The sequence below is a fragment of the Episyrphus balteatus genome, chromosome 1 (genome assembly GCF_945859705.1).
Source record: "Episyrphus balteatus chromosome 1, idEpiBalt1.1, whole genome shotgun sequence".
Taxonomy (NCBI): Eukaryota; Metazoa; Arthropoda; class Insecta; order Diptera; family Syrphidae; genus Episyrphus; species Episyrphus balteatus.
The window spans coordinates 134,908,040-134,920,903 of record NC_079134.1 but is presented as its reverse complement, the minus strand read 5'-3'; the positions used below and the strand labels follow the sequence as shown (position 1 = coordinate 134,920,903).

Here is a 12,864-nt window from a genome sequence, read left to right as displayed (position 1 = left end):
CGACGTTCCGTTTTGTTCTTTTTTTTTACACAAAAACGCTGTCGGACAAAAATTCCAGACCGGAACGTTGATTTTCCCTTTTGATTTTTTTGTATACAAAAACGCCGTTGCAGCGGTTTTTTTTCGTTAGTCGTCCTTAGAGTAGAGCAGCCTTGAGGCAAGCTTAAATAGACAGGATTAAATGGACTCAATGCCAAAAAATAACGAAGCATTTCTTTCCGTTATGTCAAATAAATAGAAAGAGTGATTGAAACATGGAGTCAACTATCATATTTATGTTCATAAATATAAAAACTTTTTAATTAATAAAGTAAGATATAGCCAACTAACTACAAACCTCTTAAATGCTTAGTAATGTTAAATCAAAACATTATTCACCGAACTCTATAGTGCACGCTGGCGAAAAAAACATATAACCAACTAAAAAGGAAGTAATTATGTAGATCAGAATAGAACGTGAGAAATATCAGAACACAAAACAACAACAAACACATTAATTTAACAATTCTCAAGAATCTTTTCAAAACTTAAATCAGAAAATCTTTTTTGAACTCTTTCAGAACAGCACTGTCAGAACAGTCCAAAAAAGCATCGCATCGGTGAACAGTGTTCACTGAACACACATTAGCTGTGTTCCTTTGGTGGTGGTAGTCTACTAATAAATAGAAATCTAGTACTTCCAACTACACTATCCGAGCAAAAGATCATGCGTTAATTGTAGTACTAAGGAAACGCGACTGATATCGTTCCACGCAATCTAAACGTTATTTTGACAAATCCTTTTTCATATGAAAAAGCAAATTTAATTAATTATTAGGTTTGTTCGACGTTCCAGGATATAAGACGTGCGTTCTTTTCTTTATGATTCTTAAGTTAATAAATCATCTCGAAGATAAATTTTTGGTGACATAGGCTCATATGCAAAAAGAATGAGCTAAAGCTCTATTTCAATTTTTAGTACATTTTTTTTATATCTACACCGAAAAAAAGCTATCAAATTAACATTTTTGAGTGATAAAAGTCGTCCAACAATTAAAATATCAATTTTAATATGATTATCATATCATTTTGACATTTTTTACTTACGATATAGGTACTATATGTATATCAAGTTATGCATTCGTACAAAAAAAAAGGTGAGATAACATTTTTCCATGACATTATGATGGTAGACAATGCCAAAAAAGTGGGTCCCGGAAGTCCGTCTGTCTGTCTTTATAAGGAGCTACAGCCTAAACGGATGGACCGATTAATGTCCAACTTTGTATGTAGCGTTATTTGGCGACTCTCCAGAGGGGGTTTTTGGAATTAATTTTTTTGGACCAAAACTAACGGTACTTGTCATATACCGATTTTAGTAAAATTAAAATATCTCGAAAACGGCTCCAACGATTTTGTTTAAAAAAATCTAATGTAAGTTTTTAGCTAAGGTCTATCTTTCAATGAAAAAATTTGTTTTTGAAAATCATTATTAACGGCACCTGCCATAGAACCGTTTTTTTCAAATCCGATTATCTCCGAAACTGCTTATTCGATTTCAACGAAACTTTTTATGAAGAAGCATTCATATAATTTAAATATAAATTAATTTAAAAAATAATTTTTGGATTTTTAAAAAAATTTTGAAAATTTTTTTTTTGAAAAATCAAATTTTCGAAAACGGGACATTGAATTTTTTTGAAATTTTGTTTTTAAATGTTGATTAGTGATTTCTACAAAATGGCATACCAATTTTATTTTAAAACTTTTTTTCCAAAAAATTATTTATAAAAAATTAGTTTTTTAAAAAACGGCTCTAACGATTTTGAAAATTTTTTTTTATAAAAATGCATGTTAATATATCAATTAAAACTGCATACTTGTTTTGGAGGGTAATTTAATTTCAGATTTTATGTTTTTTTTTACGAATTTTATTTTTTTTTTTTTTTCCAAATTTCTATATAAAAAGTCTTAAAAATTTAAGCAACTTTAACTCTAAGAGCAAGTTTGTGCGACCCAGTCGTGCATATTATTAACTTTAGGTGGATAATGAAAATTTCACTTTGACAATTAAAATATCAATGTTGACTAGATTTTACGTTTCAGTTAAGTATAATGATATTTCTTATTTTTTATTATTTTTATTACTTTAAGTATTTTCTTTCTATTTTCAAAACATTACTGAAAGTGAATATTCTTTATAAAAGAGTGGTGATGTTATTTGTTCTATTATAGGTGATAAAATTGTTTTGTTATTTTCTCTTTGATATTTTAATTATCATAAAACACATTTTATAGAGCATTTTTTGCTGATATTTAAAAAATGTTAATTTGCAATAAAAAATGGGTAAAGTTGAAAAAATTGAGGAAAAAATCACTTTTCCAAGATTTATGGGATAAAAACCTACACTTAATTTGCTTAAACAATAAACTTATATACATTATTCAAAAGGTCTGAGAATCCTCTTTCCAAAAACATATAACATATTGAAAATTGTAAAAAAAAATGACTGAGATATTGATAGATTACCGCGTAACAGGGGCGGACTGGGAGTCAAAGGGCCTTCCGGGACTTTTAGGGAAAGGGCCACAAAATACTTACATAATTATTTACTTACTCGAAATATTTAAAAATAAAAGTTGATATGCAGAAATTGTTCTTTTATATACAGTGGTCGAAAAATAATTAGAAACAAGCTCTTTTTTTTTTGAAAATGTATGTATGTTCTTAATATAAATAAAAAATATTAGAAATATTTTTTAACAGAGACATTTGAAGAGCTTGATGTTTTATTAACGATCTCGCCTTTATTGCACCTTCTTTTTCTAAAATATAAGGGGTTGGTTTGTCAGGAATAATTGTAAAGGACGTTTTATCTATTTTTTCGGAACATGTGGCATTTTACGAGGACTGCAACCACATTAACCGACTTATAGAAATTAGTCGGTGATAGTCCTTTTTATTAGTTGTACCTACTTTTAATTAATTGACCAAGTTTGGAAAATGTAAATGCTAAAAATCATTTATTTTTTCAAATAAAAGCATTTATTTATTTTCGTGAATTTATCCAGTGCTTTTGTTTGTCATGTTAAAGCTTTACAAGAAAAAGTTTTTTGAATAATGAACCCTTTAAAATTTCAAAACTTTTAATTACATGTTACAAAAAAAAAAAATAATATTTTTAACAGTTACTAACAGTACCTTTTACTGAACCGGTAAATTAGGTACTTCGACAAATTAATTAAATTTTATATCATTTTTTAAATTGATATTAAAATTCTTATAAAATTAAATTAAAAATATTTTTGTGAGTTATCAGGTACATAAAAAGCTTTGATATTCTAAGCAACTTTATCTATGCATTCTATTACGATTTTATAATGTTTTTTGTCCCGGGTTTTGCTCTCAGAAATATGGTCACCGTAATTATACCACAACTCGTGTTTGCTAAAAATTTGTTAAATATTTTGTATACACAGGGTGTCCCAAAAGTAATGGATCAAACGAAATATGCTGATAGGCTAACTTTAGGAACCTCAGAATTTGGTAACTTGTTCATCACAAATTCTTACGGTTTTCGATTTAATGCAGTTTTTGCGAAATTTCGAAAAGTCCCGACTTTGCAACTTTTTTTTCCTCCCTCCGCTCATAATAGTTTTTTGTTTTTTACAATTCTTTCACTAAAACATTTCTTAATAATAAGAAATAATTAATAAATCAAAATATTTTTTGCTGCAAATCAATTAAGAGTTCAATATTTTTTAAAAACTCAATTTGTTACTTTTATTTCATATTTTGTCACCTAAATCTCTAATTAGGGGAGATTAGGTACTGTTGAAGCAAAGGACGGTTGAAACAATACAAGTAGCTCGAGAATCGTTAGTGATACAGTACGACTTATAGGCAATCGAATGTATTTGAAATTTCAATTGTTTGTCAAAAGAGCTTTTTTTCAGAAAATGACAGGAACTATGTGATCGAAGAGCTACCTTACGGAAAGGATATAAAATATTGTTTCAGTGTATTTGTTTTTAAAACTTTGTGAAAATCGAAAGCTTGGTCTTGTTTAAGCTTTTTGAACCGAATACTTTTTTAAAATGAAAGAGAGATATACAAACAAGCTACTAGGGGTAAGAAGAAAAAACATCGTGTTTACTTTTTTGTACTTTTTTGACTTTGTGTTTTGATGTAGTTCAGGCTTAACACAACAAATAAAGTACCTTGGCACCACTGTTTTTATCGAGAGAAAGTAAAATCTGGATAATTATCTGGATTTTTCAAAAATCTATACAGATAAAGTTTTTGTTGTTTTTTGCCTCGAAAGATTCATATAGGGCCCCCAAACAGAATTCAGTAGGCCTCCAAAGATCCATAGGAGGCCTTCATTGACTTAAAGGCCATAAAGATAATTCTGTGGGCCTCGAAAGATCCATATGGGGCCCACAAACAGAATTAGGTAGGCCCCTAAAGATCCATAGGAGGCCTTCAATAAACATGATTCTGTGGGCCTCGAAAGATCCATATGGGGCCCCCTGAAAATCCATAGGGGGCCCACAAACAGAATTCGGTAGGCCCCAAAGATCCATAGGAGGCCTTCATTGACTTAAACGCCATAAACATGATTCTGTGGGCCTCGAAAGATCCATATGGGGCCCCCTGAAAATCGATAGGGGGCCCACAAACAGACTTCGGTAGGCTCCTAAGATCCATAGGAGGCCTTCATTGACTTAAACGCCATAAACATGATTCTGTGGGCCTCGAAAGATCCATATGGGGCCCCCTGAAAATCCATAGGGGACCCACAAACAGAATTCGGTAGGCCCCTAAAGATCCATAGGAGGCCTTCATTGACTTAAACGCCATAAACATGATTCTGTGGGCCTCGAAATATCCATATGGGGCCCTTTGAAAATCCATAGGGGGGCCACAAACAGAATTCGGTAGGCCCATTAAGATCCATAGGAGGCCTACGTTGACTTAAATGCCGCAAACGTAATTCTGTGGGCCTCGAAACATACATAGGGGGCTCACAAACATAATTCTATAGGTCTCGAAAGATCCATAAGGGGCACAATAGATTTATACTGACTAAAAAGGCCAGAAACCGACTTGAAGCATGACGTGAGTGAATTTAAAAATTGAATTTCAAGTGCTTTTAAGAAATGTTTTCTTGCCCGAGGGCCTACCGGGAAAAATCCAGAATGCCCGGTGGGCCAGTCCGCCCCTGCCGCGTAAACTCTGTAAAAATAGTTTTTTGTAAATTAAAAATAAATGGAGGGTTCTAAAAATATAACAAAAATATTTGTATGCATTATTCGACCATTCGAACAGCCTACACTATATAAATTTTCGGATGTATTTTCAGTGTCGCACCGTGTTTTTAGTTTGTTCAGTTATTCAACTAGTTTTAGAATGAACTGAATTACTTAATTTATTTCCTTGTCCTTTTTTCGTTTTTCATATTAGAGCCTTTTATCAACAACATGTATAAAATTGGACCTAGACCACTACCTTGTGGTACCTCAACCACAATTTGTTTAAAGTCTGAATGCTCGTTTTCGTGTCTGATGCAAAAATATTTATAACTTTTCAATTAATTTGTTCTAGGAAACATGCAGTGTTGTTTATAAGTTCATAATTTTGGTTGGAATTGCTAAAGAATTTCAAGTGTTTTCACTTATTTATAAATGGATATTTTATAGCTAAGTTCAAATTATGCAAATAAATGGATAAATACAAGATAAGGGCTAAATGCATTTTTGAAAATTGTTAATTTGATAACCCCTTGATATATTGTTCAATAAATAAATTTTAACTTCAAATTTTATCGACGCACTGTCCGCGATTTCCGATAAATCATTCCACCAGTAATAAAATTAAATGATAAATACAAAATATAATATAATTTATCAAGTGGCGTTATCTATACTTGACAATATTCTGTAATTGGTTTAAACTGCTCTGGTGGAAATGATGGGTCATATTCAATATTAATGCTACAAAAGTGTTAGACTTTGAGTTGGTAAATTGATGCGAAAATCCCAATTGAAAAAAATGAGCTAAACGTCATTTTGAATTTACGCCAGTGTTCTGAAAAGTGTTCTTGCCCGCCTTCCAAAGTCTATTTATTTTGGACTTTCCATTTTATCGGGTTGCAGAATAAGTCTCTAATCTCTTAGTTCTATGAAAGCGATACAATCTTAGGAGGTTTGGTTCAATGTTTTAAATTAGAAAAAAGTTTGGGGGGTTTTGTTTCTTCTGTCTTATCAATTGTTCCTTCCTTAACAGAAAAAGAAAAAATCCCCACTGCACCTGGCAATGATGTTAGCAACGATTGCTTTGGCCACTGGAAGCATCCATCAAGTTGTTCCCCCGAAGAACACAATTGTGAATATTATGCATCATGGGAATCATTGGGAGAACAAATGCGTTGGCACATCGAAACAACAAATACTCAAACATGGACTGGCATTGGATTTAGTAATGATGAGCATATGTCACAAACTGATGCAATTATCGGCTGGGTTGATAAACAAGGTCGACCATTTTTAATGGATACATGGATAAATGGTTATTCATCACCGAAATTAGATGATCAACAAGATATTACAAATACATCGGGACGTATTGAAAAAGGTGTTACGATGTTGGAGTTTACACGGAAACGAGTCACCAGAGATCCACAAGTAAGTTAACGTTGGGCGCCAGTTAAGATGTTCTTAAGAATGAAGTTTAATCGAATAATGCAAAATTATAAGTAATGCTTTCCATATTAACAATCATGAAATGCGAACAAATTGTTCAAAATTATTGGGAAAATAATTATTTGTCTATTTGTGTGCCCTCGTTGGGCGCCATTTTTACGATTTAATTTAACCAATTCAATGTTATTGTTTTAAGGATCTTTCATTCACCGACGATCATTGCTTGTATCTCTTCTTCCCTGTTATGGGTGGCGCATTTAATTCCGTCAACAAGAAAATACGCAAGCACGAACAAAATCCTCCAGTTTCTTCAAGTAGAATATGCATTAAATCATGCGGAATTGGTAAAATAAAAAAAAAATACAATTTCCGTAATCCCTCATTATTAACTTATTGATGATCTCTTTAGAACTTGAAATGGCAGCTGCTGCAACAACACCAGCTCCAAATCGATTGGTATACGCTGTCGGAGTGAAACTAATGAATTTGGCTGAATCTTATGAAGCTCCTCAACGTGGAACAGCTGAATTTAATAATTTAGCTTCAACCATTTCAGATTCTTTTAAAGGAATTTTAAATGAAATTCCTGGATATCACAAGACCGATGTTGTAAGCTTTGAAAAGTAAGTTGTGATATATTTCAATGACGTGTATCTGTGTCGCTCATATTCTTTTTGTTTGTTAAAAAAACAGAGAAGGCACAACAATGGTAGCTAAACTTCAAGCTATATTCAACAAAGACGTTTTAGAGAAGGCAGTTGAAGCAAGTTCGAAGGATTCTGAAAATGATATTGCAGAAGGACGCTCTATTCGAGCAGCCATATTGGAAGGAGTTGCTTCGGGAAAAGTTGGATCACTAACAGTTGATCCACAATTTCTTGATTTCGAGCCTTTAGAATGTAAGTTAAATTTTCTCAAACTTTTATCAATATTGACTTTATATTAATTGTAGACAAGAGCAATGTAGAAAATGACGGAGAAACGAAATTATCATTCTTTGATCTATCAGAGACACGTCTTTACATTGTCTTAGGATGTATTGCAGCTTTGGTTATAATTGCACTTATTCAAGCCTTTTGTACAATATACAAGACTTCCAAAAAGAGCAGTTCTCAAAAGGTAAGACATATTTTCGCTTGAAATAACCCGACTAATAATTTTGTTTCTATAAAGCCTTACAGAAGCTACTGTTGCTTCTGTAAAGCTTTATAGAATCAAAGTTGTTACTAAGGATTTCTTAATTTTTGCTATAAATTTTGTATCAATTGTAAATTTATTATTTTTTGAAAAGATACTAACACAATAAATACAAAATACTGATAATATAAAAAAAAAATAAATTATCTCAAAAGCTTGTTTACGTTATACCTGATGAATGGAGGATCTATCAACAGCAGCTTCATCAACAACAACAACAACAGCACAATCGTTACCGTCAACCAACAAGTGTTCTTTAGATTTAAACAAAAATTATCAAAATATATTTAAAAAAAAAAAAAAAAAACAAGATGAAACTACTTAAAAATGCTGCCAATGAGAAAATATTTTAAGAACCTATACAAATACCAAGAAAATACTCTTATTTTTTATTATAAACTTAATGGTGCTATTCTACTACTATCTACTTCACACTTTTTTTTTATACAATTCAATGGGTAATTTTTTGTTTTGACCTTTCTTTATCACTTTTATTTGAAATTCAGCCAGTCAGCATCTTATGCTTCTATTCTTTTGAAAATAATAATAATATCTTGTTAAGACAGAAATAATGTGTTTTTTGAGCTATTTTTTTTGTCTGTTTAATTCGGGATCATAAAATCATATTTCATATTAAATCAACAGAAAACAGCCCTACTAACAATTTTGCTTCTATAATGCTTTACAGAAGCAACAATTGCATCTGTAAAGCTTTATAGAACCAAAATTGTTTGTCGGGAGTGTCATAAGTATTTAGTAAGCGCTCATTTGACCATTAAACCATCTTTAGTTTAAGCATACGTTTAGTTTCGAACACTTGGTCAACTTGATCTCAGTTATAAACACTAGATGAAATTCTTAAATGAATTTTTGGATCGAAATTCGTATGGGAGCTAAAATTAAGTTCGATTTCCGTTTGCTTTTTGGAACCAAAAGCTAAGCATTCTGCATCGTTTATTTATCAATTCGATCTATGCCATACAGGAAAATTGACTCCAACCACAACATTCAACAAAAACGTCAAGTGGAAGAATTTTGTAAATACGTAAAATCAAGATTACGAGTAAAAAATTAAAAAAAAAGTAGTTGGAATGTTAGTCTTTCGATTAACTGATGACGTATTCATCGATAATGTCAATCTATTATTAAGTTCGAACAAAAATCTATTACAATCTTATCTATTAAATAAGTAAAGCAAAATTGAGCTTCCGGTGTTCCAAATTTGGATTAATCGTTAAATTTCAACTACACTGCTTTGCTTTTACAATTGTTTTAGTTTTTCTCGTATCGTTTCTCGTATCCTCAATATGATAAAATTGGAGTAAATACATTGCCAAATTTGTTTTAGTTCACTGAAAAGTTTTAGTACTGAAAAGTGTCATCAGTTTAATGCCTCTTTCAAAACACTCCTGCTCTTACTGAAAAGCAAGAACAGAAAATCCTGTCCTAAACTGTTCTAGACAGCGTCCTCAATGAACAGCAGAAAGCTGTTCTTTTCCTTCCGAAACAGTCCAAAACAGCGTTGTTGAACACACATATAGCATCATAAATGTATGATAGTGAAGAATGAACTTATGTATTTGACTTTGATAGACAAAGCCCCAAGTGACACTTTTGTACGAAACAGAAAGAAATTGGGGAATCTGTTAGATATATCGACCCAGAAATTTTAAATTGGACCTACTAAAGGCTTAAAAGTCCTTCTAAATGCATTAAAAGATTTTTTCTAATGGAACGTAGCCTGAAGTATTTTAAAATAGTTTGCAAGTTTCAAGTAAAGGAAAAGACCTTATTCGTATGCCATAATAATACAAGTGACAAAATTTAATTAATTTTGTCTTTGGGATTATAACAGCAAGAACATTTGACAGACAGACAAATTTAATGGCAAATTGTCACATGTATAATTTCGGCATTACTTTTTGTGAAGTTTTCCTACCGCAGTTCACTTAGATAATTTTAATAGCTATTGCTTCTATTCTATATCATTCTGGATTATGTGAAGGTTATTCGAACTAATATATTAGCTCTGTTCCATTGGAGGTGGTAGTTTACTCGTGAGTAGAAATCTAGTACAACAACTACACATTCCTATCTCCTCGAGTAGAAGATCATGTGTTAATTCTAGTACTAGATCTGATCATGAGTAAACTACCACCTCCAATGGAACGGGGCTATTATTTTCATACTTAATTGTTATTTTGACAATAAATTGTAATAGAAACATAGTTCAAAAGACATTGTTTTGTACTAAAATATAGGCATAAGTATATTGACTGGTCTGATTTGAATTTTATAAGTGAAGCCCTTTGTATTTTGTTATATAAATAATAATTTACTGTAATGCTCAAATATTTAACTTTTTTTTTAAACTAACAAATAAATTGTAATACTATTTGTCGATTTTCTATTTTACAAAAAAAAAAAAAATGCTGACTGGTTGAGGTTCGATTACATCGGTTGTTCCGAAATAACAAAATGTTTTTTTTTTGTTTTCTTTTCACAGAGCAATTTGATTCAAAACTCCCCTTGGAAAGACTACAGTTCAAACACAAACTACGCTTTTGATCCCTATGGTGAAACAGAAGAAAAACATCTTGGAGGTGGAACTAGTACAACTGGTAAAGATAAATCCCGTCATCGATCATCGAGTAGCAGTCAACAGACAACTCTACAAATGTCACATTCACCAACCAGTAAAGCCTCACAATACTACGATGTGAATAATGGACGATCATCGTCATCGCGATATGACACAAATGGTATGGGTGGCAACAATGGTACACACGATTATCGCACTAACGGACAACAAAGTCGTGGCCAACGCAGTAGCCATAATCCTGCGCCAAATGGTGAAAGCTATTCTAGATCGTCATATGCCGATAGGGCCTATTCGCTGCCACGTCAAGTGATACAACAGCAGCAACAGCTACAACAACAACAACATCAATCACAACAGAATACAATGCCATCTGCCGGATATTATACACAAGATCGTCGCAGTAGAAATACAAATGAAGATCGACATAGGAGTCGAGACAGAGATAGCAGTGAAGCTACTCATGCACGTAGTGGATCATCGACGGGCACTGATACTCCAGATTTCTATTTTATGCCATCGCAACGCAAGTATTCGGGTGAAGTTGTACGAGTTTATGTGGATTACAATAAGAATCCACAAAATTAGAAGCCAACGAAAAAATTAAAAAAAAAAACTGAGATGAAAAGGGGAGGTAAAAATTGGATTGAACGAATAATAATAAAATAAATGTATTATTATATAATTAATTATATAAAATTTAAAAAAATAATTGTTTTATATTTTAATTTTCTTTTTTTTTTTTATTAATTTAACTATACTTAGTTTTTTAAACAAATTTAGTCATTGTTTTATGAAAATGTACTTATTTTTTTTATAAAAATAGTTATTTTATTGATGTTGTATTTTATAAAAATCAATAAGATTTGTTTTTGTAATTGTTTGTTTAATTTAAACGCTTGAACATTAGTCATTAACTTTTATTAGTTATGTGAAAACGGTGGCTAGAAAATTTAGTTTTGTCGATGTGAACATACTTACCACAACACCCTGTAAACAATAGGATACAATCAATACCTGTGCCCATGTTCTGTAACTTTTATCACGGGCGATAAAATATTTGAATGACTTTAAAATGCATTTTATCTCATCAAAATAAAAGAAATTTCGTTCAAAATCATAATTTCTCAATTCATAAATTCTGAATTTATAAGAAAATTTGCTTTATTTATGGAAGAAAATGGATTTTAGAGACGTTGAAAAACGTTTATCGCCAGTGATAAAGTTACAGAACAGGGGCCCTGGCAACATTGTTTTCAAAGGGAAATGTCATTGGGATGTAAGCGAATCTGTCATATCCAAATTTGACAGCTCCCACTTTGATGAACATGACAAATACAAATTTTAAATTTAATAAAGACGGGTTTTAAATTAAATTGTTAAGGCCCCAACCCATAGAATCCGTTGCGTCCGTTCCGTCAATCCATCCGTTGAAGTTGAAGTTTGGGACAGAAAGGGGTGACCCATAGAATACGTCGTACGACGGATTGCTTTTTGACAGCTCACTTCAAATTCCGAGGTGTGTTCGATATTTTATCGATGAATGTGCACTAAGGAAGTTTTGATGCAAGAAATTTTTAACTATAATTGTTGTTCTTTTTTTTAATGAAATAAAATGCGTGACTAGATTTCATGTAGGTACTTGCTCTTCAGTTAAAAACAATTTTTAATAACAGATTATCATTTGTAGATATGACTTGGCATAGTAAAATTGAACTCTACAACAGAATTTTAGTTTTTAATTGATATAATTTATTAGATATATCATTAAATGTTACTTTTATTACATTTTCTTCACAAATAAACAATTAAAGTTCACAATTCATAAAATCGGAGAAGAAAAGAACACAGTTCTTAGTTCTGAAATTCCCCGGTGTGCACTCTAAAACAGAAAATTGAACAGATCTATTGTTGACAACCAATGTCAAAGCATACGACGGATGAAAAAGTAGAAAGTTGGGCAACTTCTTCCGTCAAATCCGTCCGTCTCCGTCCGATCCGTCGCTTATGGGTCGCTTCCCATAAGAACGTGTGTGTTTTATCGAGCTGTCAGTTGAAAACTTCGACGGAACGGACGCAACGGATTCTATGGGTTGGGCCCTTAAGAACGTGTATATTTTATCGAGCTGTCAGTTGAAAACTTCGACGGAACGGACGCAATGGATTCTATGGGTTGGGGGCCTTTACTGACTGTTAAAAACTCTTGTTAAATTCATTTTGTTTTTGTTAAAAAACATAACCTTATAGTTCCCAAAAATGTTTTCTACTAGAAAAACAAACATCATTTTCATCAAAGTGGACAATTTGACGTTTGAGCACTTCTTGCTTAAAAGCCCTATTTTTATTTACCTGTCGTAAACACATCTCGAAGCATATTTCGTATG

At 31.9% G+C, this 12,864-nt stretch overlaps 1 protein-coding gene across 5 annotated transcripts in view; it reads left to right on the top strand.

The window, feature by feature from the left end:
* Positions 1 to 11,223, top strand: part of LOC129921451 (uncharacterized) — a 144,556-nt gene extending 133,333 nt beyond the window's left edge. For 3 of the 5 annotated variants that reach the window (XM_056003282.1, XM_056003280.1, XM_056003281.1), the window contains 6 exons: positions 6,269 to 6,666; positions 6,881 to 7,028; positions 7,094 to 7,307; positions 7,378 to 7,583; positions 7,637 to 7,803; positions 10,388 to 11,223. In XM_056003282.1, the coding sequence (XP_055859257.1) occupies positions 6,269 to 6,666; positions 6,881 to 7,028; positions 7,094 to 7,307; positions 7,378 to 7,583; positions 7,637 to 7,803; positions 10,388 to 11,068 (1,814 nt within the window). In that variant the 3' untranslated portion in view covers positions 11,069 to 11,223. Of the gene's footprint in view, positions 1 to 6,268; positions 6,667 to 6,880; positions 7,029 to 7,093; positions 7,308 to 7,377; positions 7,584 to 7,636; positions 7,804 to 8,036; positions 8,340 to 10,387 lie in introns of all 5 variants that reach the window. The other 2 variants (XR_008773526.1, XR_008773527.1) reach the window with 1 other exon arrangement.
* The last annotated feature ends 1,641 nt before the right edge of the window (positions 11,224 to 12,864 follow it).